The sequence below is a fragment of the Thamnophis sirtalis genome, unplaced genomic scaffold (assembly GCF_051295495.1).
Source record: "Thamnophis sirtalis isolate CommonGarterSnake01/CBP01778 unplaced genomic scaffold, rThaSir2_p1.2 scaffold_2, whole genome shotgun sequence".
Classification (NCBI taxonomy): Eukaryota; Metazoa; Chordata; class Lepidosauria; order Squamata; family Natricidae; genus Thamnophis; species Thamnophis sirtalis.
In genome coordinates this window covers 150,863,177-150,889,860 of record NW_028261382.1, presented here as the reverse complement: position 1 = coordinate 150,889,860, position 26,684 = coordinate 150,863,177, and the positions used below count along the sequence as shown (strand labels likewise).

Sequence of the window (26,684 nt, the reverse complement as noted above, 5' to 3'; positions counted from 1 at the left end):
TTTCCAGATTTAATATATAAATCAATATCTCCAGTTTCTGGGCACAGCCCTTTTTTTGTAGCCATCTTTAGCAAGGACATCATTTCAGTGACTTTCCTTCATTGGCTCAATTTAAAAACATCATTTAGTAAGTGCTTATGAAAGTTCTACAAAGAGACAATTATTTAAAGATACAGCTGGAAATTGCAGATTCTCTATATCTGGATGAAAACAGTTTAGCTGATATACCAAACTTTACAACTTTCTAATTTATTTGAGTTCAGTTATAATTTCCAAAAGGTGTGTTTAACACAGGTATGCTGACAACATTACTTATAAACAAGGTTTATTTGTAGAGGTTTCAGCTCAGTTGCAATGCTTTCTATTTCTTTTACTCTCTGCTTTTCCTCTGAGCGAAATAACAGTGGAACAAAATGGAAAGAATCACATTACGCATTGGAAAAATTCCCATAGGAACAGAGCAAGATTGGAAGTATGGACTTAAGGGACATGTGCTTTCAAACCTTTTATCTAGAACAGCTCAACAGACTAAATCTGCTTTAAGAAAAATATAACTATTTAATTTGCCGTACAGAAAGGGAAGTTTTTCACAGGATTATCTTTTCAAACTTACTAAAATTTGCATTTACTTGGTTTATTTAATATAAATTAGCTTCAGTTCATAGCATTAAGCAATGATATACTTAATGCCCCTGAAATCTTTGAAGTTATATTCCTTCATGTTCAATAGGCATTTTTAATGTAACACTTTTTAAAATACTGGGTTTTTTACATTTTAAGATTCCTGTATCTTCCTCTAGATCAGGGGTCTTCAGACCTCAGGGACCACTAAATTCATAATTTTAAATCTCATGGACTACTAACATGAATTTTTTAAAAAGATAAATAGTATTTAGTGCAATATAAAAAATGCAAATAATTTTTTTTGCGGACCACCAAAATTTTCTCGTCGATCACCACTGGTCCACAAACCACTGGTTGGTGACCTCTGCTCTAGATAAATCACTCATCATTATTGGCCAACTTCAGTTCCTCGCCTAGATGGCAAAATTTTAATGTCCAATATTCAGATGCTAATTCCTGTAACTCCCGACTATTAGATTGATTGCGAGATCACCATGCATTTGAAAGTATGGTACCAGAATGGAAGGAGACAGACACGAGTTTCAGATAGAACATAAATGCCACCATATTTATGTAAGAAGCACCATCATTACTGATCACTTTTTATTTGGAGTCAAAAATGCCAGCAACAGAGCAGACTGAGTTGGCACATCAGGCTGGACAAATACGTGATTGTAGCCATATTTCCCACAGGCTATGAGCAGCAGCACTGAGTTACATGTTGAGGCAACAACTGAGTTTTATCTTTCTGACACAATAAAAAGGATTGACAGCTACTGAACTGGTAGAAACCATGCAGGAGTTAACGAAGGTATGAATAGGTGTGCAATAAATATCTTCCTAAAAAATTAGACAAACAGGAGACTCACTTAATTTCATTAATAGTTAACATTGTTTTAAATATCAACTTTTGCAATACAGTATTAAAATTATTTTCAAATGTATCAACCTACCCCTAGTAAGTGGCTGCTTGCTATTGGCCTTAGTTTTAAACATGTTTTGCTGTCTTTTTGCACCAAATGACAGTATTTTAGTGATCCAATTTTGTAGTTTCTGTGAGTCTGGAATTAAGACATTTATTTCACACCTTACAGATGTATATAGGAACTCTACTGTTCAGAATCATCTTCGATTACTTCAATTCTGCGTGGCCCATAAAGTAGAACATAAGCTATATGCCAGTCTCCACCGCCCGATAACCTCAAAATATCTTCAGGGGTAACAATGCTGACTTTGTCATCATCGAATTTAATCCATTCATCTGTAGTATAAAAAAAAACACCCATAGTAAGTAACACTTCAAATGACAATGTGAGAACCAGCATGGTATAGTAATGAAGGTGCTGGCCTAGAATGGAGTTCTAGTGGGCATGAAAGCCACAAAGTGGCTTGGGCATGAAAGCCTGTTGGGTGACCTTGGGCATGTCATTCTCTCACAACCCAACCCACTTACGGTAAAAGGTTGTGGGGAAATTGAAGAGGGATTAGCAATACCTTGTTTTCTTTTAACCCAAGATACATAGTGTCCAGAAGAACTAGATCTTCCTTGATGAGTTAGCACTGCCTGTAGCTCATAATAACCACAATTACTGGAACCAATATCTGAGAAGGCAAAAAAGATGGTACAATGTGATATAATAGTAAACACTTTACATATTGTTATTCATTTATTTTGAAACTCTCACCTTCAGAATCAGAAAAGGGGAAGCAGATTAATCCCACAAAATACATTTGGGACAATTATTTCTATCCATCAATAAAATGCATTCTCAACTTTGCATGTTCCAATCCCCATTTCAGAATACAGAATAACAGTTGGAAAGGATCTGAGGTCTTCTAGTCCAATCCTCTCCTATGCTCAGACAGGAAGCCCTACACCATTTCAAACAAATGGTTGTCCAATGTCTTCCTAAAAACGTCTAGTGTTGAAAGCATTCATAACTTCTGGAGGCAAGTTGTTCCACTGATTAATTGTTCTGTCAGGGAATTTCTCCGTAGTTCTAGGCTGCTTCTCTCCTTGGTTAGTTTCCATCCCTTGCTTCTTCTCCTGCCTTCAGGTGCTTTGGAGAATTGGTTGACCACTCTTTTTTTGTGGTGACCCCTTAGATATTGGAACATTGCTATAATGTCACCCCTAGTCCTTCTTTTCATTAAACTAGACATACCCATTTTTTTATATGATTTAGTCTCCAGTCCTCTAATCATCTTTGTTGCTCTTCTCTGCACTTTCTAAAGTCGCAACATCTTTTTTACATTGTGGCGACCAAAACTGGATGCAGTATGCCACGTGTGGCCTTACCAAGGCATCATAAAATACTATCAGCCCTTCACGTGATCTTGATTCTATCAATAAATCAGAAGAGAGCTGGAAGGGACCTTGGAGGTTTTCTAGTCCAACCCCCTGCTCAAGCATCCCTAGTCTTTCTTTTCTCCAGAATGGCCATAACCAATTCTTGCAACCATTCTTCATATGTTTGTTATCTCCAGATTAATCATAAGAGTTGCTCTTCTTTGCACTTTTTCCAAAGTCTCAATAATTTTTTGTAATGTAGTGACCAAAACTGGATGCAGCATTCCAGGTATGGTTTTACTGAGGCTTTTAAATGCGGTACGAATACTTCATGTGATTTTGATTCTCTCTCTCTCTTAATGCAGGCTAGGACTGTAATGGCTGCAGCACACTGCTGGCTCCTGTTTAGGTGATTGTCCACTAGGACTCCAAAATCCCTCTCTCAATTACTACTATTGAGCCAGGTACCACCTATACCAGGGGTCAGCAACCCGCAGCTCTGGAGCCGCATGTAGCTCTTTCATCCCTCTGCTGTGCTTCCCTGTAGCCAGTCGGCTCCACAATTTATAGGGCTTTCGGTTAGGACAGGTAGAGGAAAGGATGCTGCACTAGGACACTCTATGGTGGGGGAACTGGACTTCTGTTCAGCAGAGGAAAAAGGAAACCACACTAGGAGGAGACTTCCACTCGGCTCCGGAATTGAATGGGGGGCTTCCGTTTAGGACCTTTATGGTTCTTTGAGTGTTTAAGGTTGCCAACCCCTGACCTATACCATACCTGTGCATTTAATTTTCAAAAGATTGCTGGATGCTTTTAGAGTTTTTTTAAACTCTAAGCAGTCCCAAAATCTCACTGCTTAGACACTAGAGGTGAGAGAAGCCATTGAAATAAATCCATAATAGATATTTATAGGTATCACACCTATAGGTACAATAACAGAGTTAATCAGAGTGCTTGGCATTTAAAGTTGTACAACTGCATAGAATAGAATTGGCAAAATACTAGCATTGCTACTTTTGTAACTTTTTCTTCAGATCCATCACCTGCAGCAGACTACAGATTATTATTATTATTACTTTGAAACATTTAAGATAAACATTTCAAGCTAGATTAAAATTAATGTAATAATTTTATTCAACACTGAATTTTTATAAAATAGAATCAGTACATTTATTTTAATCCATCATTTTGTATTAGTCATTTTTGAGATTCAAAATTAATTTGAAGTTAAAAGCTTGCTGAATTACCTCTGTTTATTTATGACTGCTTTGTTGGTGTATCAAGCTTCCAGAAATTCCCTAGTGTTTTTTTATTATTATTATTTAGCTTGATCAAGGATGCTCATGGCTTCTTAGTTAAAATGTTGATTGAATCTGTCCATGTGTTGTGAAATTAAGCAGTTTTCATAGTATCTTCTGACTGTCCATTAGTTTGTGTGTCATGGAATTACTCCGTTACTTTTCCGCCTGTCTGCCCTACATAGTGGCTGTTACAATCCTTTCAGTGTACGTTGTAGACAACTCATACAATCATAGTTTCAGATATTCACTAATTGGTATTCCCAAATAATGTATCTGCTTTCCATTTTTAAGATAAAGCAGAGTAAAAATATCCGCTGTTCTTAAATGTCTTTCTACTTACCCTCAGAAAAAGAAAATGGTTCATACTTAATCTCCTTCTGTGAGCCATCACCTTTACTAGACTTGAAAAATAAAACAGAAAATGTTGGTTTGAGTTAATTTTGTAACTATAAAATATGGCATTAAAAATAAGCAAAATTCTAAGACAATTTCAATGTTATTATTCAGAAATGATTCATAAAATGAAAAGCTGAAATTTTAAGGCTCAGGTAATGGTGGTGGTTGCCCTGTTTCTTTAAGTTTAACAATTAATGTTAAATTAAAAATAATAATTATATATCCAATAAACTTCAGAAAATTGACAAATGAAAATGCAGCTGCAATAGACCATGGATTCTTTAAAAAAACCTCAACGATAATTCTTCACATTCCATATCAGTCTTTTTACTACAAATATTATTATTAAAAACATGATTAGCAGTATTCTTAATGATGTTTGGTTATAAGTTTAAGCTTGATAATACTAGACCTGATTTAAGAGTTACTTGTAAAGAAAATGCATATATTGTTAAATGAAATGTAAAGATTAATCAAAGTTAATGGGCTACTTACATTATTTGGTTGCTGGTTTACTTTTTTATCTTCCAGGTCCTTGAATTTTGATCGATATGAAACCATCTTTTCTTGAAGGCCTGGTGTACATAGTTCATATACATCCAACATAAGTGGAAATTTAACATCCTACAGCAATTTAAAAGAGTTTCATGATCATGTAAATTATATGAAGCAAATCAGCTGTCTTAGATCTTAATTCCACTCAGTTTAAAATAATACTGGCAATAATCTAAGATTTTAAACAAAGTATGTACACCAAGGCTCAGTATTTAACATTTTAAATGCCTCAGGAATATAGAAAACTGCTCTATTTCTTATATGACCATGAATTCATCAAGTTCAGAATTGTACCATTAGCACTATCTCTCAGGAATTTCTCAACTCCCATTTATATAGACTCCTAAACTGTAAAACATAAGCTCTGTGCTTACTTTTCCATAGCCATAAATAGGAAATAAAAAATAAAAATAAAAACCCAAATTATGTAATATTTTCCAGGATCCTATGCACTTTATTCTACATAATCTTTAGAATGCTTTAGCAAAAGAACCATGAAGCTGATACAATGCAATTTGGATGATTCTGCTTTCATAGTACAAAGAAGTATATCAGCATATTTTAATTTAAATTACGCTGCAGCTGAATATCAAACCTTGATTGTTAAATGTATAAAATAAAGCATTACACCACATCAATCAAGTGAAAAGCTTAATATCAAATATACTTACTTTGAGAACTTTGGCATTCACAGATTCTTTCTCTTTATAAAAAAATCGAACCATTTGAATAGTAAGGTATGCAGGCAAACGACTTATCTTGGACTAAAAGAAAAAAAATCACTAGAATCAGTGGAAATGGAAAGCTACAGCAATTTAAAGCAGGAGCTATAAATGCATAAAAGAATGTTTACCACAAAGACAAAACAGATATCAGGGGATGCACAGTAGTGTTGAGATTTAAAATTTTTTACTACCAGTTCTGTGGGCGTGGCTTGGAGGCATGGCAGGGGAAGGTTACTGCAAAATCCCCATTTCTTCCTGATTAGCTGGGACTCGGTAGGCAGAGACTAGATGGGGGTGGGGCCAGTCAGAGGTGGTATTTACCAGTTCTCCAAACTACTCAAAATTTCCGCTACTGGTTCTCCAGAACTGGTCAGAACCTGCTGAATACCACCTCTGGTGCACAGATATATATATTTATTTTCAGGGGAACCATATATATATCTATAGCATTTATGTTATATATATATATATATATATATATGTTGTATTTGTGCTGATAAATAAATAAAGGGAGACTAGTATAGATCTATTTCAAGCTATTTAGCTCTCATCAGCTAGCCATACCCTTACTGGGATTTGAACCATATATATACTATATACTATATATATATGGTTCAAATCCCAGTAAGGGTATGGCTAGCTGATGAGAGCTAAATAGCTTGAAATAGATCTATACTAGTCTCCCTTTATTTATTTATCAGCACAAATACAACATATATATATATATATAACATAAATGCACGCGTGCACACACACAGTAAAGATATATCTTATTTATAAAACATTACTTGCTACATATGTACATATTTATCAATTTGTGTCCCACCACAATCATGAAGTGATTCTAGGTAGCCAACTGATTATGACAAAGAAGTTTGAATAGGGAAGTCATATGACAATCTTTATGTCATAACAAAAGTACATCTATTTTTATTTCAATAACTTTTAAATCTTGCTTTACTTGGGTGTGTGTGTGTGTGTGTGTGTAATGTATGTATGTATGTATGTATGTATGTATGTATATATATCTTAAAATGGTAGATCACAGGTACAGTTCCATTACTATAAAGGGATATTACAATGGTATCCTCACCGTTTTTAAATAAAGGGCATTCCTTTGCAATGTTGGTGATAATTTAGTTATTTCTTCTTGAAGACGCTATTAGAGAAATATATTTAAAAAGATAACAAAGATTAGTACATGTACAAAATTAAGCATGACATTTCATATGTCCTTTTTAAAATTCTGTGCAGCACTTTAAGTGATAAATGAAATAAAAATAAAAAACTATGCCCAAAATTTACTGAAATCTGAAAGCATTTTTCAAGAAATGAGGGAAGGAATACACAATAGCATAGAACCAAAAAGCTTTTTATGCTCATGCAACATGCATTCATCCAGTGAAATTATGATTACTTTTTGCTGCCAACTATCACATGTATTTCCACAAAGATATACACGGAGAGAGAAGTAATATAGCAGGGATGGGCAATTTGGATGTTGGATTCAAAATTCATATCCATATCCAGTAAATATGGCCACATCATCCAGGATAACGAGAGTAACAGTGTAGTAACATTTGGGTAAGCAAGGTTTTCTATTCCTCTTCCCTATACTACAAAATGAATATGGAATGGGCAACAATTTGGATTTAAAGGCAGCTGTATGTAAGTTCTTACAGGTACTATTTTTTTTTTTTACCTTAGGATTATGTAGCTGCTTTCACAGCAGCAATGTAATTTCAGGAAAAGACAACCTTGATAAAAGGAGTTGAAAACACATTCTAAAGCACATTTTTGTCTTGGGACAGACTGTATATTACTTCTCTAAAATATATGAAACATACAACTGGAAATTGGAAAGTATATTTAGAACATTATTCCACATTTCAATTTTTAATTCTTATTTTAACACTTCATGTTTTCAAAAAATGAAAGAAACATATGTTAAATGAATGTTCACTGTTACATGTCTTAGAAAATGAAATATCAGGAAAGTCCAACAATCTTAAATTTCATGATCAAATCTGTTTCTTCTTTGTAGACCAAGATAAACTCCCTTAAATACAATGATGCAAAAGCTGCTTGAATAAAGATGCCACAGTAACTCACCAATTTAAGACCCGTGAAAAGATATTTAACTTCTTGATTGATAAAACAACTAAGCTGGAGTTGATTCTCTCTTCCTTTTGTGACTTCCTCCTCTTCTGCTTCTGTGCATTTCATGCTTCACAAAATATTAAGGACCAAATATGAAAAGTACTGAACTACCACTAAGCATGGAACTTAATGATTTGCAAAAAGTTATCTTGCTTTCAGAAAGCTTAAATTGCTGCAACAAAACAACAGTTCTTACATCAACACTACTACTTAGTGACAACCAGTTCTTTAGATAACTATTGATTTTTTTAATAAGCTGGCATAAACTTTTTAAAAACAATTTTAAATATAATTTATAGAAGCACTTAGCTACCAATTACAGAATACACTCGTAGTGAGGATTATCTCTTTAGTAAGTAAAATATATAAAATAAATCCTACACATACTAATTGCATTATCATGAGCATGCTTTGTTATTCCAGAATGTTTAGGATACATAGTTTCAAACTCAATACTGAAAAACTGGTCAATTAAGCTTTTCTTTTTAGGAGGTGCCGTTGCTGCCGTTTCTGAAACTGAAGAGTCAGTCTGTAAAAGCAAACAAATATATAAGCAACAATACAAACTGCTTATATTTACTCTTACAAAGCTGACAGTTGTACTTTTAAAACAAGATATAGACCTAAAGGTGGCCAAAGAGAAAAAAAATGAATGGGTTACTTTGAACAAAACCTGGGAAACATAGATCTTGTTCAATTCTATGTCAAGCATTCTAAATCCAAAATTGGTTAGAAAAAGTCTTGGGTAGATATTCCAAGCAGATTTGGTTCAAATTGATAGCTTGCACAATATAAAACCAGTATTTTGGATTTACAAAGTTTCTTCAGAGCATCTATGCAGCATCCATCAGCAACTTGTTAGAACATAACGAAAGATTAGCTTGTTAGACCAGGCCACGGCTCAACTAATGTGTCATTTTGTTTTTCACAATGGCCGACCAGGTTTCAGTTCTAACAAACTGGAGATGACCATACGTCTCTTCCCCTGTGGTTTCCGTGCAGCTGGTATCGATAAGCATTCAAGTGCTAACCTGGATCTAATACTGAATCTTCAAAACTAATTCCGTTTGACAGACCTGTCCTCTTGTGTGTTTTTCCATTTCCCTTTAAACAAGCAAGCATGTCTGCTTCATGTTAACCAATTCTGCAGATTAATTATATGCTTTATTAATAAGCCTGTTTTGCCTGTTCTTAATTTTTTTGCCACATGGATGACTCAACAGTCCTAGCATTTTGAGAAGAAAAACTTTTCCTTATCCATTCTTTTCATGGCAAGCATGTTTTCACATGTCTTGCTCACCTCCTTACTCATCTTCTTTCTACGCAAAAACGTCCCAAACATTCAAATCTTTTAGTGTATGGAACTTACTTTGGCTCGTATTGAATTTTTTATTTCTACTGAACCAGATTCGTCATCTGGCTAACTATTAACCCAATTTAAAGAGATCTCTTTAGAATTTTTCACAATATTGTTTTCCCATACCCAGAATAATCTTATCTAGCAATAGCAGTAGACTTATATACCGCTTCATAGGGCTTTCAGCCCTCTCTAAGCGGTTTACAGAGAGTCAGCATATTGCCCCCAACAATCTGGGTCCTCATTTTACCCACCTTGGAAGGATGGAAAGCTGAGTCAACCCTGAGCCGGTGAGATTTGAACCGCTGAACTGCTGATCTAGCAGTAGCCTGCAGTGCTGCATTTAACCACTGCGCCACCTCGGCTCATGATATGCTTATATGCTAATCTGATATTATCTATATTTCAACTCACTGCATACTAACTATTGACCCTAATAAGTTGTTGTGGTTGTTAAGTCGAGGGTTGTTGAGACTGGATGGGATTTTCTTTTATTAATTTAAATATATTTTTTCAAAGAAGAGATCTACAGGTTTCACAGATTCTGAAAAAGGTCTATGGAATAAAAAGATTAACTCCTGATTTAGGTACTTTCAACATCTTACCTGCAATCAAATCAAACTTTTATTGTTGTTAAATATTATTATTAATATTAATATTATTGACTATAAAACTCAGCTGCAGCCCAGAATTAGTCTCCATTATTTCCAGTAAAGACTTACTTCCATTACTGCATCACCTTCGATACCTTCTAACTTTTGCTGCAGTACTCGCATCATCTGTACCCAGCATTCATTGGCATCCTACGGAATACGATAAAAGATAAAACTAGATCACGGGAATCTAAGACAAATATATGTTGAGCATGTATCATAAGCACATCATATAAAAACACAAACACATTTGTATGCACACAGGTGCATACAAACAACAAGCAAGACACACTTTTTTACTTTGTTTATTCTAAAATGTTTTCTTCAGCAACTAGGACTAGAAGCTGCTAAAGAATAATAAAAATATAGCTATTAATTACCTTTATGGAAATGGTAAAACAAAAGATACATTTTTACATAAAATATGCAGCCTGCAAAAGAGAAATTAAAAAGTATCTACCTGTTGAAGATATTGGCCTTGATCTCCTTTCTCTGCAAACTGAGGAAAGGCCATGTGTAAAAACTGGAGAAGAATGATGGGAGGGATACTGGAGGAAGTTTTGTCCATAGAATCAAATAAATCTCTTAAAGCTTAAAAATAAAATAAAACAAAAAACAATAAATTTCATAGAAATGAAGCATATTCCTCAAATGCAAACTCTTTATCTAATGCATAATACAATTATTATTTTGTAGCAAAATGTTATTTAAATATATAAATGCACTATCAGTCTATTTAAAAAATACTGTACAATTGATTATATCATGCAAGTGAAACAATCTATATTGTTGCATGGAGAAATTTTATACAGGTTAGTGCAGCTGTTGGGACAGAAACTGCTGTTGTTAAGCAATGCAGTCATAAAAGTATGTCACATGACCATGTCGCTTAGCAATGTTAATTGCAGCAGTCCTGGTTGTTGCTGTTAAGTGAGGATCATTAAACCACTACGAACGGACCTCCAGTGATTGCAACTTTCAAATTCCTGCTGGCTTTCCCAATGACTTTCCTCATGGAAAGCTGGCAGGGAACTTCGGAAATCATGATCATATGACAGCAGGAATGTTGCAATGACCAGAACTCCAAGGATCATTATAAATCCTTCTTATTCGGTATCATTGCAAATTTGAACAGTTGCTGCTTATCTTAGACATTTACTTCATGTAAGTCATTTAAGACTAAGCCACGACAGCATATAATAGGTGCAGCTTCAACTCTACATTACAAAAGTGAGTCATATCAATCTACTTTCAAAGTGGGACTCTAGTGGAACAAAATGCAATTAATAGGCTACTAACCATGTACAAATAGTCGTCACTTTACGACGATAATTGAGCCTGCAATTGTGGTCATGTTGTGATGGTTATAAAGCAGGTCATCACATGACCTTGCCCAATTTGACAATCTTTTTTGCAGTGGTCAAGTGAATACAGCAGTTATAAAGCACACACATTGCTAGATTGCCAAGTGGTCAAAATATGGTCACATGATTTCCAGGGGTGGATAGGGAAGACACGTCAGAATTTTGAATTCAGGGCGTAAGTCTGTTTTCAAGGTTTGCTGTAACTTCAACTAGTTACTCAGTGACCAGTCGTAAGTCGAGGACTACATGTACTGTAAAACTAATATAGAAAGTTAATTATAATCACACATCTGACTTAGTTCTTATTCAATCTAGCATAAGGCCACAACATGATATATATATATATAAAACAAATGTATATATATTCCCGTTAGCAATTACATTCAGCCTATCATGTATAATAATAAGTTCTGTACATGCAACTGACTTCTGGTTCTTTAAGGCTGTGCTGAATGTTGCTTAGTAATGTAGTAAGATTTCAACAACTTAAAAGATAAAACAATGTGTCCCTGCACATTTTTGTTACACTGAAATAATGAACAAACAGATTGGGCAAGATTAACCTAACAAACCAAATAATCAAATATTTTGCATCCATTTAAGAGATCTTGCTAGAGGAGTGCCTAATAAGGAGAAACATAAGCAATTCTACAGAGTAGCCAATGAACATACCGTCCCAAAATCTGATAACAGCATATTCAATAGTTGACTGTTCCTGATTTGTTTTTTCTTAAATGAAATGGCATAAATCCTAATATCCTGGTCAAAGGCAATAAAGTAAACAAGCAGCACTCATTTTCCAGTGTTCCAAGTATTTCTGGATTTTAAAAAGCTGCAAATTTCAAAAGGAAATTTTTTTAACAGTGATCAATATTTGGCTACAATTCAAAAGGTGGTAATTAAACTCAAAATCTATCAAATGCTTTAAATTGTGCTAGGAAAAAAAACAAAGTATCTTCTGAGCAACATACTGGCCATTTTATCTGAGGTAGCTAAATATCAGAAAACTCTGCTTTGCTCTAGAAATACAAACCTGCAGTAATATACTGAGCAGAAGCCATTTCCCCTGAAGCTCTTAAGGCACCAGCATACCTAAAAATGTTTAAAACATATAGTTAGTTTGGCCTTAGATTCAACACAATATAGAAATAAAGTTAAAACGGCTTTCATCTGGAAACTGAGATTCATCTGTGAGATTTTGATCACAATCAAGAACGTTGTTAAATTGTGACTACAAAACCAAGATGATTTTGAATTCTTAGAGTTTGGAAGCCTTAGTTAGGCTGATTACCATCATAACTGAATGTGTACTTTAGCTGCACATAAATAGAAAGCACACATTCAAATTTGGAGGAAGATATATTAACTTTGAAACATGTAGAGATTATATTAGTTTTAGCTGTTTTAAGGTTTCACCGAAAGATACAATTGACCAGGTATGCCTAATTTTTTGCATCAACTGTAAATCATGCTTTCATGTAAGGATTCTTTTAATAGTTCAACCATTCATTTATTACCACAAAGTACATAGAGTCCTCCACTTACAACTTTTCATTTAGTGACTGTTCAAAGTTACATTATTGAAAAAGGTGAGTTATGACCATTTTTCAAACATGACCGTTACACCATCCCCAATGTCATATGAACAAAATTTGGACACTTGACAACTGGTACGTACTTATGACAGTTGCAGTATCCCAGGGTCATATGATCATTGTGATTTTCTGACAAGCAGTCAATAGGGAAGCCAGATTCACTTCACAACCATGTTACTAACTGAACAACTGCAGTGATTCACTTAGCAACTGTGGCAAGAAAGATCGTAAAATGGGGCAAAACTCACTTAAAAACTGTCTCAAAATGTTGGACTAAACTGTGGTCATAAGTCAAGGACTACCTCTAAAAGAAGGAATATGTGACCTGAAATCTGGTTGCACCTAATAGGTCATGTGTGCTTCTCACTACGTTGTACGCATCAAATAAACACATCAAGCTAATTGTATGGATCAGGCCAAAACCACCTCTGCCTACAATTCTATTCTATTCTATTCCTACAGTAGCCAACAAAAGTATGTCATAGAAAGCTCATGAGTCACTGTGGCGCAGTGGTTAGAATGCAGTTCTGTAGGCTACTTCTACTGACTGATGGCTGCCTGTAATTTGGCAATTCAAATCTCACCAGGCTCAAGGTTGCCTCAGCTTTACATCCTTCCGAGGTGGGTAAAATGAAGACCCAAATTGTTGGGGGCAATATGCTGACTCTGTAAACCGCTTAGAGAGGGCTGTAAAGCATTGTAAAGCAGTATATAAGTCTTAATGCTATTGCTATTAGGTGGAGATGGATGAAATAGCGATATCTTGCTCATATTGCCAGCAACTGAAATAAACCTTCTGTATTCTTTACCAAAGGAAATACTGTATGGCCATCTGCACTAGCTACAGACTGCCTTTATAATCAAATATAATTTTTAATTAAATATATCTAAATGATACCATCTTTGCATCTTGTAGGCATTCCATATTTAACCATTTGATTTTGAAGAAGTGTGTTTCAATATAATCCTGATGAGCTATTTAATTAGACTGTCCCAATACTACCGTAGTATTTTAAAGAAAAAGGTCTACTATTTTGAAAGGAAAATTCCTTACCCATTTTCCCAATCCTATCTTATTCCACTGCCTTCTCCAGTATCTCTAGCAGCCAAATAGCCAGTACCCTCTCCAGATTACACAACGCTTAATTTTACTGATAGTTTCATAAAATTTAGCTTTAAATCATTTTTACTGTTGGTTGACATATTCAACGGCTTCTATTATGTATATTTTATTATATATTTTATGTTAAGAGCCAGTTTGGTCTAGTAATTAAGACACTAGGCTAGAAAGCAGAAGTCTGTGAGTTCTAGTCCCTCCACAGCCAGTAAAGCTGGCTGGGTGACCTTGGGTCAGTCACTGATCTCACAGGGATATTGTGGACAAAATAGGAAGAGGAAGGTGTGCTGGATATGATTACCATCTTGATTTACTTATAAAAATAATAAAGGTGGGATACAAATAAATAAATAAACATAAAAATATTTCTGAATAATTTATAAATATACATGAAATAAAAGAACCAGTAGTTTACATTTACATTCCACTCAAAAAAGAGGGATTCATTCCCCCCCACTTTCCATTGCAGCCCACTTTAGCTCCTAAAAAACTTCCCCTAAAAGTCAGGGAATCCTCTGAAACAATCTAAATGTGTCTGGGGAAGCTATGTAAGGACAGAAAAGGTAGGAACTGGAAAGGCCAACTGTGTGAGCAAAAACATGCTCTGCTTCTTTAGAAGCATTTTTGGATACAAATCCCAAACTTCAAGGATAATTTATTTCATAAAAGGTTGCTTAACGAAACACTTCATCCATTTAAAATGCTTTCAAGTGAGATCACCTCTAAAATCTTCCCTTTACATACATAGTCCTTGATAGTCCTATATTTCAAAGATGCTGCCATTGTTAACCAGAGTCGTGCGCAGAGACGCTTTGTAGAATGTAGAATAGTTAATACTATTTGACTTCTTATAGAATTTACAGAGTGTTAACAGAAAAAGTAACATTAAGCTTGAAAAAAAAACATTTTAAGGCTATGCCAAATTAATTTTGCTAATATTTTAGTATCTTCATTTTCCAGTATACTAGAGTCTGCAGTAATAGTACGTTTAAAATATGAGCTGCAAATATGAACTCTGAATTCCACTTGCAGAATAGATTTCAACACACACTGGATTCCTATTATAGTTCTACCACAAAATTTGAATTATATATTTCAGGTTTTCATTAGAAATCTAAAATTTAAAATGAACTTTACTACTTAAACGTATTCTAGCTTTCCTTTCCTATACAAAATGCTACTAGCTACTATTCATACTATTTCATATTTTAAAAATGAATAAAATTAAGAGCATTTTATTTGTAGTTATGATACCTACCTCTTGAGAGCTTCTTTCAATTCTGGCACAGAGCGAATACACTGAACTGTAGCATTCATATAACAAGTATTCCCAAGATTTGTTAATCCACACGGTAATTCCATCTGTCATAGAAAGATTAAAATGTTTGCTTTATATTAAATATTGTATTTTTAGAAATGTTTTTTTTGAGCATGACATCTCTTTACTGAACAAGATACGTATTTGTACCAGTTCAAAAAATGCTGCATTTGTACAATGATATCTGTCCTTAGCTGTATCTCATTTGCACTGTTATTTTATTTATTTGGGTGCCAGCTGACTCCAACAGACTATTCAGAAATATCTGAAAGATTATGTTTTCCAGAATTAACTGCCTATTCACTGTCCACCTATATTAATTCTCTTTTGAAAAAGAGAAATAATACTTTATTCTTCCAGAATTTTTAATGTTTGGTTAGCTAGCTATTCTTTTGTTTAGTAATTTAAAATTGTTATATTTCAAAACAGAGTATTAGAATTACTGGACAATTTGGATGGGTGTCTGTGTATCCCTCCCAGTGACTGGGCAGTTCACAAAATGACAAAAATAATAATAAAACCACGTAACAATAAAAACAATAAAAATAGAGTAAAAAGGTAGCAAAACAATGAAAAATACATATATAACTCAGAAGGCTTTAACTACCCTAGCCAAAAAGCTTGGCCCTGCTAAACGCCATGAGTGAGAGCCAACCCCAATGGAGCAGAGAGAAAGGGCACTTTAAATCCTAACAAATAGCATGTTTAATCAAAGAATGTGCGAACCTCATTGGATAGAATCAACCAGGCAGATACTATGGAACATGGGTGTCAAATTCGATCCTGTTATGTGACATCACATGACATATTGTGACATTTTTCACCTTTGCAGAACTGGGGTAGGCATGGCCTGCATGTAACGCATCCAGCCCGCAGGCCACCAGTTTGACACCCCTGCTATGGAAGATAACTGATCCCACAAATAACTAGGCTCAATGCTATGTAGGCTTTATAAGAAATGACTGACACCTTCAATCGCACTTGAAAGGAAACTGGCAACTGATGAAGCTCACAAAGCAGAGGAGTTAGATGGATATACAGAGGCAACATCGTGGCTACCCTCATTGCTGGAGAGTGGTGCAGCAATAAGCTGTGAAGTAACCAGGATTAAGAGGCTGTAGGGTCTACCCAGGAAAATGTACAACTAGCACATCAACTGGAGATTGGGAAGGGATTTCTAGCTGCAGCTGCTATCTGCTCACTGAGTAGCAGTGGTGGGTTCCGGATCCTGTTCCAACGGGTACGGTTGAAACAGCACCGGTGTCATCCACCTGGATACCCCAAAGTGGACCTTTATTGTGAATAATATATTACTTCTCATTAAATTTGAGGTCATGCATTTCTCCGAATTCAAAACTGTGAACATAATGAAAAGATAGGCTCACTGCTGATGCTAACTGTTCTTCTGTCATATCTTCAACAAAGACAGGCCGGGCTACTGGTTCTTCAGGAAGTGCGTCAGCGGAGCCCATCATTAATAAGGTCATCCCCTATTGAAAAGGTGCAACAAGTTTATCAGCAGATGCTCTAAAAAATTAAATATAATCATATACATTAGCCTTCAAGAAGTTAGTTTTAAAATAAAGGTCAAAAGCAGTTTTGAGTCTTTTTTATGTTAAAGGGTATTATGGCACATACAAATTTAAATTATGATTATTTTATTACCTTTTGAAAAACAGTGCAAAATATTAATATATGCCATTCTGATCCTTAAGGAACCAAAGTATTTACCATACCCTTAACTTGCTGAAAAGTTACTCCTCTTTTTTCTAGTGGTTCCCCTACTACAAAAATCAAATAATATCAGCAATCACATTTGGGTTCTCATTTTTAATTTTGATTGTCTTAAATATATGTAAATATATCACAGTACTAAAAGCAGTGTTTAACTCTTTATAACTGTAGACTTAGAATTTAAAAAGTAAGACAATATCTGCCAACTGAATCCTCTTCTTATAGTTCCCCATTCCCAATCACATCATACTTTGAATCATTCTCAATTGAGGCCATAGAGAAGAGGTAAAACCCTGCTCTGTGAAGCTGTTATGCATAGAAAACATCCAAACCATATATCTAATGCGATCATGTAATACTTACACTTTTTATTTTGATATTACCCCAATCATCATCCTATTTGAAAAAAAGAAAATAAATGTAAACTTTTCCCAATAATAGTAAGATGACTCAACAGATTCAACAAATACACAACAGCTAAAGAAGAAATCATCAAAGGTAATTACTGTAGATCTCATAGCAAGGGCCAAAAATTCATCAGAAAATTACAAAAATAATTTTATATTATATTTAATTCATAAATTATATAAGATTATAAATTTATGCTGATATGTTCATTATTGCCACAATACATTAAATGTGTAAAAAATACAATAGCAAGTATGTGATAAAATATTATCCAACTCTACCTTTAAAGTTCCACCTTTCACCATCACTTTCTGTCTGTCAGGCTGAACTCCAGTCAAAGCAAAAAGCTGTGCTTTGAATACCATTGGAGGTTCATCTGTATTCAGCTCCACTCCATCGAATTTTTCTTTGCCCCATTTTACATTAACTGAAAAACAAGGATTTTAATATTAAAAATTATACATGTTATACATAACTCCTGATTTGGCAGCAATTATTAGACATACAAATTATAAACAATGAATACAAATGTATATTAAGAATGCCTTTCCTAAAAATTATACCTCAGTTTTGGCTATACTCCTGACTGTCTGCATTATCAACACACATGAATATTCTGCAACTTGCAACAACAAGAAGAGTCTTTACTGAAATACCAAGTTTACATTCATACAACATATTGTTAAAACTGATAACACCAATTTCTAAGAAGCATGCATCATATGCTATTCCTACATTATAGGAGTTGAAATAACATGGAGTGAATACAATTCCCTTTTTCTTTCTTTTATGCTTCTCATGTGACAGTTTTGTGGGAAATCACTTGTTACCCCTGAGGATGTGGACAAGGCGATGAGAGCTGTAGGAGCCTCCACATGTGTGCTGGACCCGTGCCCCTCCTGGCTGGTTGTAAACAGCAGAGAGGTGACACGAGGCTGGATCCAGGCGGTTGTTACCACCTCGCTACGGGAGGGGGTCTTTCCCCCCGCTTTAAAGGCGGCGGTGGTGAGACCCCTCCTGAAGAAACCATCCTTGGATCCAGCTGTTTTAAATAACTATCGTCCGGTCTCCAACCTCCCCTTTGTGGGGAAGGTTGTTGAGAAGGTGGTGGCCTTTCAGCTCCAGCGATCCTTGGAGGAAGCCAGTTATCTCGATCCTTTCCAGTCAGGCTTCAGACCTGGCTGCAGCACAGAAACCGCTTTGGTCGCGTTGACCGATGATCTCTGGAGAGCCAGGGATGGAGGCCATGCCTCCATCCTGGTGCTCCTTGACCTCTCGGCGGCTTTCGATACCATCAACCATGGTATCCTTCTGCGACGACTGCGGGAGGTGGGGGTAGGAGGCGCTGTTTTACAGTGGTTCTCCTCTTACCTCTCGGACAGGTCGCAGTCGGTGTTAGTTGGGGGGCAGAGATCGACCCCTAGGCCCCTAACGTATGGGGTGCATTTCTCCGAATTCCATCATCCAGCCAGTGTAGACTGGCAACTACCCGGAGGAGAGCCTTCTGGGTGGCTGCTCCGACCCTCTGGAACGAACTCCCCGTGGAGATCCGGACCCTCACCACCCTCCAGTCCTTCCGCGCCGCTCTAAAGATCTGGCTGTCCCGGCTGGCCTGGGGTTAAGATTCTAACCCCACTCGAATTGTGTGACTGTTGTGTTTTCTTTTTAATATGTTGTATTGTCGTCATGTTGGAAAATTGTTTGTCCTCCCCCCGCCCCTTTTTTGAACTGTGAGCCGCCCTGAGTCCCCCCAGGGAAAAGGGCGGCATACAAATAAAGGGAAAATGAAAAAAATGAAAATGAAATCAACACTATGTGAACAATCTATTCTTTTTTTTAAACCTGCTTTGAAATATGACTGCTTGCCTTTCCTATAGGTAGAAGAATTCATTGCAGGGTATACACAGTATTAATTTTCTAAACAAGCCTTCCCTCATTTTACATTTTTCCTTGTCTGGGAGACTATGATGTTTATTATGCCTGGTAACATACTACTTGGTAAAATAAAAGTTAGTGGATTGGAATCTACAAGTCTTCAACTTACAACCACAATTGAGCCCAGAATTTGTTGCTAAACAAAACAGCTGTTAAGTGAGTTTACTCCATCTTATGACCTTTCTTGCCACAGTTATTAAGTGAATCTCTAGAGTTGTTAAAAGTGAGTAATATGTTTGTTGTGAATCTGGCTTCAGCCTTGATTTTTGTCAAAAGGTCTCAAATGCAATCATCATAAATATGAATCAGCAACCAAGCATCTGAATTTTGATCACATGACCATGGGGAAGCTGCAATGGTGCTAAGTGTGAATAATGGTCATAAATCACTTTTTTCAATGCCGCTGTAGCTTCAAATGGTCACTTAACAAATGCTTATAAGTTGAGGAATACCTGTAGTTTGGGAACAACAAATGCATTAGGTCTCAATGACAGCATCATTACTATTTTTATTATAGAAATTCATCTTTACCTTTTACAAGACCAAAGCACAAATATATTATTACATGAGAACCACAAGTCCCTGAGACAGTTGAATGACAGAAGCACTTAGGTTTTTTCACTGCGATATAACTTACATTAGATCAATTTCCCTATTTGACCCCTGCTAATCTTCAAATGCACTCATAACTGTAAGCGTGAAAAAATAATTACTCTGTTCAAGTTTTGCAGGTTTTCTCCAAAGAAAACCCAGGCTGTAATATGACCGAGTGCTATTCCTCTTCAAAATCACCCAGGAAAACGCAGGCCGGGGCGATGGTTGAGATTGCAGAGAGTGAACTCTTTCACACACACCACCAACCACGCCTCGGGCAGCCTTGTTTTCTCCTCGCCCTTTCCTTCCCCGTCGATGTTTCCCACCTTTCCCCATCAAAGCAACCCTTCCTTGACAGGGCGGCACGAAAGCACGCCGTCTACCCCGGCCTTCCTTCGGCAAAGCTCAAGAGAGGAGGGATCCGGTCGGCGGACTCGTTCCCTCCCCACCCACCGCCGCGGGTCCCTGCCTCAGCGAAGGGCAGGAAAGCGCAAGACCCTCCAGCTTCGGAGGCCGGAGAGGGGAGAAGCCGAGCTAGGCCCTCAGGAGGCGGGAAGGCGAGGACGAGCGAGTCCCGCATTCGCGAGAGGCGGCTGGCCAGACTCACCTGTGAAAAGCGGCATGGCTGGCGGGCTAAGCAAGCAAGGGGAACGAGCGAGCTCAAGACCCAAGACGGAGCTATAGCAGCGCGACACTTTCCTCTCTCCCTCCCTCCTCCCTCCCTCGGGGTCTTATTCAAACCGGCCCCTCAGGATGACGCTGCAAGCGCGGATGGCTGCGCACGCAGCTCCGGAAAAGGCTCCACCACCTCCTCGGCTCTGCTGCTGGAGATCCTAGACTAGGAAGGAAGCAGGCCCTGAGGCTGTTGGGCTGCGTTGCACTTGAGACGGAGGTTTCTCCCGCACGTTTCTCTCCGCCGCCACCGCCACCACCCCTGGCTCTATCAACCTTTCTTTTTACTGGTTCCGGCTACTGGTGCCACTAAAACAAGAGAATAGAGCTTAATCTAGCGAAATGGGCGGAGAAATTAAAAGTGTTTATCCCACTGTAAAGATAGCGGTGTTATAGGGGCATTCACGATTTGGTTGGGCTGAGGGTGTGTGTGATGAAAATTGAAGTGCAATTCCTTCGGGAACAATATACATTCAAAAAAAAGCTGCAGTCATTAATCTATATTTTTATTTATTTTGGTTTGTCAAGCATGTATGAGAAAACAAGTATAAGTATGGATATAACATATAAGCAGGTATACACATACATACATAAGAAATGAGTACAAATAGATGGGGACAGTAGGACAGGGACGGTAGGCAGGCTGGTGCACTTATGCACGCCCCCTTACAGACCTTTAAGAATGGGGCGAGGTCCACAGTAGACAGTTTAAGGTTGAAGCTGTGGGGATTTGAGGATGCAACAACAGTATCAGGTAATACATTCCAGGCATTGACCATTCTGTTGCTGAAGTAATATTTTCTGCAATGAGTTTGGAGCCGTTTACTTTGTATCTATTGTTTGCCCATATTGCAGTTGAAGCTGAAGTACTCATTGACAGGTAGGACATTGTAGCGGACAATTTTGTGTACTAAGCTTAGTCAGACCATAGGCAGCGTAGTTCTAGGTTGTCCAGGTCCAAAATTTCAAGCCTTGTGGCATAAGGTATTCTATTATGAGCAGAGTCTTATATAGACTTGTACAATTCTAAATTAATTTAGATTAAATTGTTATTCCTTGGCATTACCAAACACATGAAAACAAAGTTTCAATCCATCCTGATTTTTTCTCCCTGTGTATCCAATTCACAGTTTTCACTAATTACCACAAACTACAATTAAGCAAGTTTTTATTATATCCTATAGTGACCATAACACACAGCATGAACTATGCAACAGATAATAGCAACATACTGAGTTATCCCTTTATAAAGCTGATATTTGATGACAATAATTTCTGTGCTTTTGTTTGTTAGATTACAAAATCTAGTCTGTAATGCAAAATAGCATTTTAGCTATCTGGCGTCTCAATAGACGTTGGCAATTATATTAGACTAATTTAGAAAATGTTAATTATGAAACAGTATAGTCCTAGTGATTTGCAAATTTCTTTTGTATATCTCCTGCAATGAGAACTTTGTTGAAGTAAAATGCTTGCAAAATTAAATGCATTAAAAGATACCACTCTGGTAACCCTTAATTCAAACAAGTATAGGCAAGGTTGAAATATCTCAACTACAGTAGATAAGAATGTATTTTCTGTGGTATGGATAATCCTTGATTTACAACTGTTAATTTAGCAATTGAAGCTTTAAAAGCATTGGGGAAAATGACTTGCAGCATCCTCAGTCATGTGATAAAAATTTGATTTATAACAGTTGGAGCATCCCAAGGAAATAGAATAATGATTTATGATTTATGATTTCCTAGTCACTTCTTACTAGCAAAGTCAACGGGGACCTGGATTTGCTTAATGACCATATAATTCACTTAGCTGTGGCAAAAACAGTTATAAAATCGAGCACAATTCATTTCACCACCACCTTACTAAGCAATGAAAATTCTGATCCCAACTGTGGTATATGTTGAGGATTGTACTCAATTTGATATGATCACAGATCAACACTACAGGGACAGTAAGGAAACCCCACAAGGAGCTATATAAATGTTATATTTATCCTGCCTTTATTATTTGTATAAGTAACTCAAACATCAAGCATACCCAATATCCCTATTTTCCCAACAACCATGTAAGGATAGGTTGGAGTGTGTGTGTGACTGGGTCAAAGTCACTAGCCAATTTCATGCCAACAGATTCCTGGTTTCTAGCCTGGTGCTTAACCACTAGATCAAACCAGCTCTTATCAATGTAAATAACAACCTAATCCTATTATTCATAATTAGGAGTTGATGACTCATTTCTATTGTCTGGTATTGAAGTAAAGGACTAGTGCTTGTTTTATATAGAGAGAAAATAATAAATATGATAAAATATACAGGAAAATAAATACATAAATATGTTACATTGTTGGTGCTTATTGCAGAAGCAAATCCTTTTAAAGGTTGTTGAATGCAATTTTGCTTGTCTTTTGTTTTTAAAAAAGAATGTTGTTAAACAGCTTTGCTTCAACTATCTCCCAGCTGGACACTTGGATTCCCTTTCTCCCAACCCACCCCACCACCCCAATCCATTGCAAAAAATTTTAAAAAAATTAAAACTTTCAATAATTTTTTTGATGCCCACTATGTTTTTTTAACAAGATAAAATGTGTGATATTGGATAGTTTTCCCCCTACTAATTATTGAAAGCATACTTCTGAAAAAGCCATGGAGCACTAAAACAACTTTTTTGGCAATTCAAAGATTCATTGGTTTATTTTATTGCAGCATAATGTTTTACAGGCAACAGCTACTCCAAATGATTCATGAAATGGATTTATAAAGTGGCAAATATATACATATGGGTTGAGGAATACCAAAGAACAAACCATCAAAATAAAAATTTAACAGTAATAAAAACACAATCTAATACATTATATAGTTGAAATTGTTGCATTAAAACACATATTTTACTGACACTGCAGGGAGGGGCCTGACACCAAATTCACAACCAGGCATGATTAGATGTTTACAATTACATGTCACAGGAATGAATTCTTCAACATTATAAAATAGCCCCTGGAGATTAAACAAATCGAGTAACCTAAATTTTGGGCTTAGGCATAATTCTCCAGAATGCATGGCAACATTTCATAGATGGGCTAGTATTATTCTGCATCAATATACCTCTCCCTATAATATATAATTCTATGTCAGTTCTGGTGTTATTAAGCTACTATTTGGGCATGGTTTAGATTATTTCTGTCTTCCTGTTAGGCATCACTCATCCCATTTACTGAAATTGTTAATAGTGATAAGAACATTGAAAATTGCACATTTACAGGTAATATTTATACCTTTTTATTTTTAAAAAAATCAAACTTATTCTATTTTTTTCTTCATGGAAAGAGTTGTCATTTTTCTTTTTAAAAATCCTTAATTTTAAAGAATAATTAATTTTAATTAGAAGAATATAAAACAATTCAAGATTGAAATGGGTTGTTCTGAACCTTATAAGCATTCAGCCATTATTCTAGCAAAAAGTTTCCAACTCAAAATGGAAACATTTAGAGATCAGAACTCTTCTACGACCGTTTTCTGCAGCTGTTTTCAATTTTGAGTATTGTAGAACATTTCAAGCTCAAAATATTTCAAATTCCATATCTTTGCACTCCACTGGTTTTAACCAAGAAACAATAAAAATCAGTAACCATATCCTTGGTTATCTTCTCAGTTTCCTCTCAAAGTAACTTTCTTTTTCACTATAGACTTATTAGTCTGTCTAACCACTCTATGGACCCTTTTCTAAGCTCTGAATCGGTTAACAAAACTTTGAATTTCTTGCCTGTTATTCCCATCTCTTTGGCTTTATACTATCTCAAGCACATGAATCCTCCTCTGTTCCTTCTTTCCACTTGCTTTCTCATACTACATGTCAGTCATCCCACAGTCTTTTGCCTTCCTATCTCAAACACTCTGTCCTCTTTTCTCAGACCACTTTGACAAAATCAAACTCCTCTGGCCTTCTTTAACTACACTTTAACTTCCTAACCTCTTTTAACTTTTCAGCATTGTCAATCTTCTCTCAATTCTATTACTCACCTAAGCTTTGCTAGAGTCCATATTATTTGTATATAGTAACAAAGCAAAATCACTGATTTCCAGAGTGCAGAAATAAATGTAACATATTTCTATTAACAATTATGGTTTATGCATAAATTAAAATTCATGGAAATATAATATTGTAAGAGCTGTGTACCTGGTATAAGGCTTCTGAGGGAAATCATGTGCTAGTAAATGGATTTAACAATTTAATTATCAAAACAAGTTCTTTAATATCCTATGCGATTTCTACTAATTTACCCTGTATTAAAATGTAGTATGACATTATAAAAAATTATTTTTTTAAAAATTATCAAGTTGCATCAGATTTAAATATGCTAACAGTTGGCCTGTAAAGTACAATAAAACTTCCTAGAAACTGTATTCTGGAGAAAAATACCACAGTCATTTTCAAAATAATTATTTCATAAATTAGTTTTATTTTGTATTAAATGAGCACAAGTCATTACTGCTGTATTAACAGATATGCTTATTACATATCTATTGCTAAGGCTTTCAACACCACTTGAAACATGCAAATCGCCATTGAGACGAATCATTTTTCCAGTGCTTCTTATTTAATACATAACTGCAAAGCCATTATAAATTACTAAAGAGGTATTTGGTTAAAAAATAAAATAAATCATACGGTTAATACCATAATAATATTCCTGCTACAAGACAAGAATTTAAAAAGTATTCAATTCCTGTATTACCTGGAATTTTAACATGTTGCAGAGATTTAAATTGTTTTCACGGTAAAAAAATTATTACTATTTTTATTATGATTAAATTATCTTGTGGTAACCAACAGTTTTTTTCAAGATTGTACAACTGAAAATGGAACTAGATCCTACAATACTTCAATCAATAAAACTACTGACACACAGCAATAGGTATTTGAAATTTCTAAACTCATTTGACATGGCAGTAAAAGAATTCTCAGAATAAGGCACTAAAAGGGCAACAACCAATAAAAATATTCTAACAATAATTTACATGTTAAACGGAGCATACATAGACATATGTGTATGCTTACTGTGATTCACACTTCAAATTGTTAAATGAAACATGTTATACAAATTATGGAACAATTATGAACCAAAGTACACTTCCAAACTTGGTTGTTTTAACAGTTACGGTACTTCTAACGCCACTTGAAAAACAATTCTGTATGGCTTGGTAATAATGCATAGATAACCTTATTTACTCATTTTCTCCTCCTTTACCAATATGTGAAGTTAATATTTTGTAAAGCAAACTGTTTAATACTTTGAGCTATGATGAATGATTAGCATTAATAACAATACAGAAAAGGCACTGAAGTTCAAGTGATTACATAAGGCTTTGTTTTCAAGCAAATTTTGCTGCTTTAGCACGACTTCGAGTCTTCCATGAAAATTTCAGCTTCTCTCAGTTTGAGATACCTTCTTTCTATATTTAAGTCTGTGTGCTTATCCCAATATAAATACCCCTCTCATAGGGTAAATAGTTCTTTCATTCTCACTGATATGAGAAAAACTTACCACATTCCATTAAGATTGACAAGCATTTATTTATTTTTCACAAATTTCTAAAGGCAGCACTAATCCTAAGCTTTATTTGCTTTTACTTGCATTACATAGTAATAATTAATCTAATCTACCTTAAGGCAAACCCGCAATAAGATACCCTCAGCGAGCTTTTTATGCCAAAGCAAGGGGTGAGTAACAGCAGTCTTAGCCCTGAAGCTTGTGAAAGTTGTATCGGAAAGAACAACCGGTCTGAACACTTCTATATGGTGAAAAAAAAATCCACCATTTTCAGACTGCACCATGTCAGATCCATGAAGCTTCCATAAGTTGTTAACTGGAATAAACAAGACGAC

General features: G+C 35.7%; 2 protein-coding genes across 3 annotated transcripts in view; both read right to left on the bottom strand.

The window, feature by feature from the left end:
• Positions 1–233: 233 nt before the first annotated feature.
• USP14 (ubiquitin specific peptidase 14) lies at positions 234–20,868 on the bottom strand. Its single transcript, XM_087707207.1, has 16 exons — positions 20,734–20,868; positions 17,879–18,024; positions 17,553–17,585; positions 16,841–16,945; positions 15,396–15,499; positions 12,459–12,517; positions 10,522–10,652; positions 10,131–10,211; positions 8,489–8,580; positions 8,004–8,118; positions 6,985–7,050; positions 5,838–5,930; positions 5,107–5,235; positions 4,556–4,616; positions 2,119–2,226; positions 234–1,885 (listed from the first exon to the last, which is right to left on the bottom strand). Exons 1-16 carry the CDS (start codon positions 20,747–20,749, stop codon positions 1,734–1,736), a joined length of 1,491 nt encoding a protein of 496 aa, XP_087563333.1. The 5' UTR covers positions 20,750–20,868; the 3' UTR covers positions 234–1,733.
• A 2,593-nt stretch (positions 20,869–23,461) lies between these two features.
• ROCK1 (Rho associated coiled-coil containing protein kinase 1) overlaps positions 23,462–26,684 on the bottom strand; it is a 121,305-nt gene continuing 118,082 nt past the window's right edge. For both annotated transcript variants that reach the window (XM_087707203.1, XM_087707204.1), the window contains one exon: positions 23,462–26,665. In XM_087707203.1, the coding sequence (XP_087563329.1) occupies positions 26,662–26,665 (4 nt within the window). In that variant the 3' untranslated portion in view covers positions 23,462–26,661. The remainder of the gene's footprint in view (positions 26,666–26,684) is intronic.